Source organism: Squalius cephalus (assembly GCF_949319135.1).
Source record: "Squalius cephalus genome assembly, chromosome: 10".
Taxonomy (NCBI): domain Eukaryota; kingdom Metazoa; phylum Chordata; class Actinopteri; order Cypriniformes; family Leuciscidae; genus Squalius; species Squalius cephalus.
In genome coordinates this window covers 13956508-13964841 of record NC_137131.1, presented here as the reverse complement: position 1 = coordinate 13964841, position 8334 = coordinate 13956508, and the positions used below count along the sequence as shown (strand labels likewise).

General features: G+C 35.7%; 1 protein-coding gene across 1 annotated transcript; it reads right to left on the bottom strand.

The window, feature by feature from the left end:
• Window positions 1-260: 260 nt before the first annotated feature.
• Window positions 261-2513, bottom strand: cfap144 (cilia and flagella associated protein 144). Its single transcript, XM_079884172.1, has 4 exons — window positions 2186-2513; window positions 2053-2112; window positions 1477-1580; window positions 261-562 (listed from the first exon to the last, which is right to left on the bottom strand). Exons 1-4 carry the CDS (start codon window positions 2313-2315, stop codon window positions 449-451), a joined length of 408 nt encoding a protein of 135 aa, XP_079740298.1. The 5' UTR covers window positions 2316-2513; the 3' UTR covers window positions 261-448.
• Window positions 2514-8334: the final 5821 nt, after the last annotated feature.

The window sequence follows — 8334 nt, the reverse complement described above, 5'->3', positions numbered from 1 at the left end:
TAAGTGTAATATGCTCCAATAGCCTGTGAATTATGGTCACAGTTATGGATTTTTCTTGTGAAAAAGGCATATTTGCAAAACAAGCTGTGTGAATCCTGTTTCTGTATAATATGACATTATCTATGATCGATTAGTTATGAACTAATCTCTTTTGCTTACTATGCAGAGATTCTGCTAGACAGGAGCAGTTACATTCATAGTGATGAATGGTGGCCATTTGACCCACTTTTACATATCTCCAGATACACGACTGAAATTCTAAACACCCCGGCTGTGTCTTAAAATCGAATGACCTGCCTTGCTAGATGGTAAGAACACATTAGTACTGGTACATTTAGTGTTTATTGTGATAACAAAGAATGCTCACTTTGCAGTGCTCACAGATGCTATCCAGACTTGTTTATCTGCATTAGTGCTATATGGCATCAGGAAAATATAGACTAAACTGTCATCCCAAATTTTTTGTCTGCTCCTTCAACCGCCAGGCAGCATCCATGTATTTAGTGATTTCAGAGTTCTGCCGTGGAAAGTTAAATCTTCTGTCACTGCGATCTGAGACAAGCTGAAGTGTTGCACAAAAGAGCTGATTAGTAGGACGATTATGAAAGATGTTTTCAGTTTTATACTGTACAGCTGATGGTTAAAGTACATACATACAGTAATCTTGGATACTATAATATGCAAATTGGGAGTAAATCCACTATGGGGTTTGCAAATGTAAAATAAAGTAAATTACAAAAAACAAACTGGTTACACTTTAGATTAGGGTCCAATTCTCACTATTAACTAACTATTAACTACAACTTTTGTCTCAAACTCCTAATTACTGCTTAATAATAGTTAGTAAGGTAGTTAGATTAGGTATTGGGTGGGATTAAGGGATGAAGGATAAGGTCATGCAGAATAAGGCATTAATATGTGCTTTCTAAGTACTAATAAACAGTCAATATACTAGTAATATGAATGCTAATAAGCAGCTAGATTATGTAGTGAGAATTAGACCCTGAACTAAAGTGTTACCAAGGTTTTTTAGCAGTTAGATTTAGAAGCAAAAGCTGCCCGATTTAGCAGATTTATTAAAATAAGCATTTACATTTTTTTAATGCATAGCTTAATAAATAAATATGTAACACTTTACAATCAAGTCCCATTTGTTAATGTTAATTAAATATTAACTAACAATGAGCAATACATTTGTTACAGTATTTATTCATCTTTGTTAAAGTTAGTTAATAAAAATACCAGTACAACTGTTCATTGTTAGTTCATGTTAGCTTAGGTCTATTAAATAATATTAACACATTGATCCATGTTGTTAACTAATGTTAACAAATGGAACCATATTTAAAGTGTTACCAATAAATAAAACTAAATTGTATCCTAAATGTTAATATAAAATCTAAATATCTTGAGCTGAACAATTAGAGAACATTAATGACTCTTTTAAGATAGATAGATTGATAGATAAAAACTTACTAGAGGAGTGGACATCCATCCTATCTCTTGTGCTTCAGTCTGAGGGTGAGTATACTTTTTTGCTGGCTCCAGACGGGCCCCGTGTATGGCCTGGAGGAAAGCAGCTATACAAAAAAATTTGTCAATTCACTTTACATGTTACGTTTAGAATTTAAGTTTCAAGAGTTCCTTTGCCCATAATCTTTAAGCTAATAAGGTTAAGCATATTTGGCTTGCTGTCCGCATTGAAGAGGCTGGAGGAAGCGGCTTCAATTCGCTTCCAGTGGGACTACTAATGCTTGGATGATGAGTATGGTAGCAAGATGCCTAAATTATATTGGTGGAGTTGGGGAGGTGGAGGGATGCCAAAACAGCTGATGTCAGAGCAAGCTGCTTATATGCTGTTAATTGAAAGATTAGATGGGTTCACTCCTCCCGAAATTACGTTGTGAACTTAACTTAGAGTTTAGAATTTAAAAGACAGGGACAACTCGTATGTGAATGTATTTTGTGGCTCTAACATAACTGTAGTTTTGGCGGCAACTAACGTTAGGCTACATTAAATTCTGCTACGTCATATGTAGTTGAAATACTTACGGTCTTCCTCTTCCTTTCTGTAGGTGATGTTGGACATGGGTTTGTCAGTCAAAATGTGCACTGAAAAAACAAAGAGGCTCTTTTAAATATTTACTCAAAGTTAACAGAGAGACATGTGAAGCTCTGCACTCACGTTTCTTGAAGGGATTGATGTTAAACTCCGTGTACAGCTTCTGGGTTCTCAGCTCCTTCTTTATTGTCTCGACATGAATAGCATTCTGGTGAACTATGTCTACGGGCTCTTTTTCTTTAGGTTTTTCCATATTGTCCAAAGTGTTATAAATTATTTTTCAGTTGCTAATGTTTGCTCCGAATCACTTCCAGCAACTTCCCTCTTCTCTAAGAATTATGTTGCTTGGCAACTGTAAATAAAGCGCTAAAAATGCTATAATATGTTTTCTCCACACGAGGACGCTCAAACCCCAGCAATTAGCTTGCAACAGAAGTTCATATGGTTGTATTTTCTGTCCTAATGTATTTCAAAGGTAGCCTATGTAAGGCAGTTATTATATTACTCCAACAGGGACCATTATCTACTTGTGATTGAAAAAATCTTTTTTTATGTAAAGTGCTGTTTAATGTGCAACATTTGTTGCCGTATAAGAACCAAGAATATACCAAATTAATCCTATTTTGTAGAAAATCAATCAATCAATCTTTGGCAAGGGAAATGTTCAAATGAAATATTCAGAAAAATATCCAGAAAATCCAAAATTATTAATATTTTTTGAATATTGGTATATTAAAGTGTCCATCGTATGCACACTTTAGAATCTCGTCAGAAGTAGTAGGTCATCCGGGTACTTTTTACTTACTCTTTTTATGAGTACTGTGAATTTGAACATTTTTGTCACATACTGTTTTTCACCTACTATATATAGGGCCTGGAAGTATGTGATTTCGGATGCAACCGAAGTGGTCGGAAGCCTTCCTTAGACTAGAAAAAGTGGAGGAGAGCGGGCGCCATCCTGCAAAGAACGAAAGATAAAAAGTGCAGAGCGTGTCTGTGAGGGAGAGCTGAGAAATACATCTCATATGTTTCTATATAATTCACGTGTGCAACTAATTTAATGTTTTATATATTTTTAAATATTGTATGCTATCACGAAAAATGTAGTATCCTGCGGATAGTATGGGGGCACTGCCCTCCTTGCCCCCCTTAGACCCGCTCCTGGGTTTTATGTCATTTTCCCATGTTTGCTCTTGTATCTAAATAGGCTACATAAAATGGTGCAATTATTAGCATTATGCGCATCACAACCACATGTAATGTACCATTGTTGTGAACTTATTTTTTATTTATTTACATGTTTTACCATTTTATTAACAATTTTTTTTTTACACCGAAGTTTTACTTCATTTTAAAAAATGCTTGCTGAATTGTTCCTATGGAGGCTTAAGAACGTGAGAAAGTTTCCAGCACATCTAACCATGAGTCCATGCTATGTCTGTGACTAGCAGTCATCCATAACCACAATCTGTGCCAAAATACAAACACACTCGATCAAGGCCTATTGTCTACACGCACACCATGATAATTCTCTATCTCATACACAAAGGGATAATGTGAATGCGTATGTGAGTGTTTGTTCAGGTGTGAGGAAGTGTATTTTGAGGTTCAGATAAACGCTCCTACCATCATTCTTTGTCGCCCATCTTCAGCTGAAATGATGGTTTATTCCCTCAGTCACACAGGCAGAGAGGGAGCAGCCGCAAAATCTCGATCTGCTAGAGCTAGATAAACCCCAGGAGTCATACACCACTGATGGCATGATTATACTGAATACACTCGCCATCACTGGAGACGCCACCTGGTCATGGGAAACTCTCTTGAAAAATCAGATTGGCACTGCTTTTTAAGTGTTCCCTCAGCCGGATCAAAGTTTCAGCAACATGCTCTCTGTTTATAGAGCCATGCAAAGGATTCAGGGACAAAAATGAGACCATGTACCTAAAAGAATACAACCCTGAGAGCCCAAGTCTCTCTTGAATCTCTGTGTTTAGTCTTTAAAATGAAATTGGGCTAGATTGGTTTGATATAAGGACATATTACAGACTGCAAGCATTGGCTGTTTTGAATTCATCCTGAGTTTGCTCCCAAATGATCATTATAGAATGAACAACACCAGGTCTAATCACACTGGATTTATTTTGATCTATTTTCACAAACCCAAATCAATTCCTAATACTAATTGTCATCTGCAGCCTATACTGATGCATGTATATATGCAACACAAGCCAAAGTCTTTTGCTTGGACTTCACCTCCTTTCATTTAATATACTGTAGGTGTTTTTTCTTTCTGTCAGATTATTAACCTTCTGAATTAATAATTCATATTCATTAATATTCATTATGTGAAGATGTACCCCAATTAACACAAATTTGTAATGATTAGCATCTAATAAGAAATAATCTCTAAGAAAATCCCCATGTCCCCAATCATGTTTTCTCAACTTCACTTTGGTTACATATGTTTCTAAATTAGCAATTTTAAGTATTAGTATATGCATTTATCTATTCTCTTTGACATAACATACAATTTATTGTGACCCATTTTTGTGTAAAAGCATTAAAGGGGTGGTTGAATATGATTTCACTTTTCTAACTTTAGTTAGTGTATAATGTTAGCATAAACAACATCTGCAAAGTTATGCTCAAAGTTCAAAGCAAAGGAAGATATTTGCTTTTAAAGAAATTGCTTTTTAAGGACTACAACAAACGGCTGGTAGGGACTACACAAGCTTCTTCCCGGGTTAGTGACATCACTAACCCTAAAATTTACATAAACCCCGCCCCTTGGAACGTGATTTATAGATTATCAAGACAGAATATGCTAATCAATGACCAGAAGATAACTACACATAAGCTACATAAATGCACCAACTAACCATTCCCAAATGTTGTCTACTTGTTGTCACTTCTTCTTGAGTCTCTCCATCTTTCTGACTTTGGTTTGAACATAAAAGGATTAAAAGTTTTAGAAATTTCCAGTGTATGTCTGTGTGAGGTAAAAGGACACAAGCTCTTGTAACTCCGCCCTCTGTGCTGGGAGCAGCAGCTCATTTGCATTTAAAGGAACAGATACAAAAACGGTGCGTTTTTGCTCACCCTCAAAAAGTTACAATTTTAACATGCTATATAAATATATCTGTGGGGCATTTTGAGCTAAAACTTTACATACACACTCTGGGGACATCAAAAACTTATTTTACATCTTGTGAAAAGGGCATTATACCACCCCTTTAAATTAGTTTTTGTCCCCCAAATTCCAGTCCGCCCTGTTACATTAGTGCTATTTGCCCTTTAAAATCTTAAGCATATGTCCTAAATCACATGACTTAGAAGTGACATCATTTGAGGGAAAGCAACTCCAAGGACAATGTAAGGATCAGTCATTAAATGTTAAACATAACATTACATGTCCACCCTGTCAATTTATACTGGATAATAGATAATAGATTTTATGTATCTAAATGTTAATCTTCTCCTAACTTCTTGTTCTTTCCTAGCTTATTAGCTTAAAACACTATGCTATGGTCCATTACACATTGCATTGTGGATATGGCATGCAACAGGGTGGATTGTGAATGTGAAATGCAAAATATTTGGTCAGGATTATTAGGTTATACTAGCCTGAGTTTGACCAGTGTGTTCTTATAATAGACCGACATATTCTTCCTCTGACAAGACTAAAAAATAACCAGACTGTTTAGGAATGACCCATAGACATAACAATTTCTTACACATTTTGCTTATTCATTCAGTTATGTTATGTCAGTTATGTTGTTTTATGAGTAATACAAAATGTTATCTTCACAAGGACTGACAGAGGATCTTTATTTTAGATTCTTCTAAAGAGAATGAATTAACACACTTTATGCTTGCTTTATTTTTTGTAACATGATCACCTGCAGTTATTAGTTTGACATTTGTTAAATTAACTGCATTAACTTACATTGGCACTTGATGTGTTCTGTTATCTGATTGGCAAAAATACTGTCTGGTCTTCACAAGCTTATCAAGTGTCTGCACTCTGAGTTGTGCTCCTCTGTCATCGCCCATAGACAGCTAAACACAGAAACACACACTTCTCTTTGTTGTCACTGCTAATAGCAATTTCAGCGAGTATGTCACATAAAACATGTGTTCCTGCTTTTCCTCTATCCCCCTGGCCTTATAACATAACAAGCGTTATTACTGTAACTGTCACTTTGTTCGCTCCTAAGTGTCCAGAGGAATAAAGAGAGAGTAAGGCAAATACAGAAACAGCTTGCTGCTTGTCTCACATTCTTTCCTCAAGTGGCTTTTGTTTGGGAAAAGGATCTATCACATGGGGATTCACAATGGAATTCGTCATGAGTGGGATCTGAGCAGTCCTGACAGGTGAGAGAGAGGAAAGAACCGTAGAGCGGGTTACTTTGATTACTTAAAGAGCATTTGATCAACTATAGCGTGCTCTCCGTGGCCGCTGTGCTCTGTCTTCTGCGTGAGAGAGTTTCCAGAGTTCACTCATTAGGACTCCTTATCAGACAGCAGTGTCTTAATGGGATTTTGATTGCGGTAAATGTCAGTGGACACAGTATATGGCAAACTGAGCAGGGTTATTGTCCCTGTAGCTTTATTAGTAATTTTATAGGCAGCTATGACATCAACTTTCAGTCATTTATATCTATCTATTTTTTGTAGGTGGCTCTGATATCTACTTTCAGTCATTCATATCAATCTATATATCCATCTATCCATCCATCCATCCATCCATCCATCCATCCATCCATATCAGTTTCTTTTTTTTATGTTTTAAAGATGAATTTCCTTGGGATAAGACCAAGCTATGTTAAATAAACTGTCTCATTTGTCTTAAGAAACAGCAGAAATCAGAACAGGCATTCCCTCCTTTCTGAGGTGATGAGCCAGCTAAATGTCAGATCTGTCTTCAACTACCACTTACTACTTGGCGACAAAAGACGGATTGGATTTCTTCGGAGAGGCCAGGTTGTGTTTGCAGAGTATCATTCGGGAGTTGGGCCTGTTTGGGCTTATGTCCAGGGTAGGTGGTGGGAGTAAAGAGGCTGTGTTTGGGTGTCTTGTGAGTATGACAGATATTAAGGAACCAGTCCAAAGCCGAGGATCAGTGTTATCATCAGTTCATTTTTCCACTTGTTTCCCTGGAATGCTGGTAGTGGCTGAAAATTCTTAACAGACAAATGGAAAATCATATACAATAAACTCAACATCAGATAAAACAAGCAAAATATCTTTTCATAACTAATTATAATACTTTAAAAAATATATAAAAATAATAATAATTGAATTAACTGAAAACATTTTTTTTAAAGCATGTCAAGTTGTCATATTTATTTATTTATTTTTAAGCACAGACCCTTTAAAAACAAGAACATTATCAATTTGTAAATAAAATAAAATAAAATAAAGATTATTATAAAAAAAATATGGAAAACAAGACAAAAACTCAAATAAATTTAAGATACTTGTAATTGTACCACTAACGATATCTATTTAAAAGATGTTTTTTTTTTTACTAATAATTTTGCATTTTCTCATGACAATGACTCAAAAACAGGAGAATCACTGACAGCACTTAGCACAGTAGCTTCCACCCATCAAATTGAGACTGATGGGCTCATTAAACTCAAAGAGACTCATAGACATCCCATTAAACCTTTACAGTGAAGTCTTTACTTCAGAGGCTAAAAGTGTTCCAGACAGCAAATTCCTGTCCATCATATTAATCTGAATAAATCATACATCTTTAATCCCTTTATCTTACATAGCAATCTAAAAGAGAAGGGTGAGGAAGGATCATTTAAAGTCATTGTGTTAATGTAATCAGTTGCCATGAGTTGAATGATGGAGGATTTAAAGGTGAAAGCTGAACAATTAGTTCAGTGCCAGTTTCTCTTTAACATTTGCAGATGGCCCACCATGGTTTTACAGGGAAATTCCACAATGACATATGCGCAACCTGACTATAATGTCATATAATTGTCCTTTTGTTTTCCTATCCTTTTGTTCCGGCTAAACAATGCTATTTGGAAAAATCAATTTTCTGGTGCTAATATACTTCTTGTTAAAAACAGAACAGTCAAATAATAAATAACATGTGTGAACATATTTTCAAAGAGAGGGAGCATGGCAGTGTTTTGTGTCTTGCTTTTAGAAAGAAATTCAGTGTGTTGATTTGCTTAAAGGGATTGTTCACCTAAAAATGAAAATTCATCATTCACTCATCCTCAAGGCCCGTCAACTGTTTGGTTACCCAT

Excerpts from the sequence above, each read along its gene's own strand:
- cfap144 (XM_079884172.1), bottom strand. The coding sequence starts at position 2,315 with ATGGAAAAACCTAAAGAAAAAGAGCCCGTAGACATAGTTCACCAGAAT. Across the intron at positions 2,113-2,185 it reads CATCAATCCCTTCAAGAAAC|TGCACATTTTGACTGACAAA; the intron begins GTGAGTGCAGAG and ends TTGTTTTTTCAG. Across the intron at positions 563-1,476 it reads GATGGATGTCCACTCCTCTA|CTTGTCTCAGATCGCAGTGA; the intron begins GTAAGTTTTTAT and ends GCAACACTTCAG.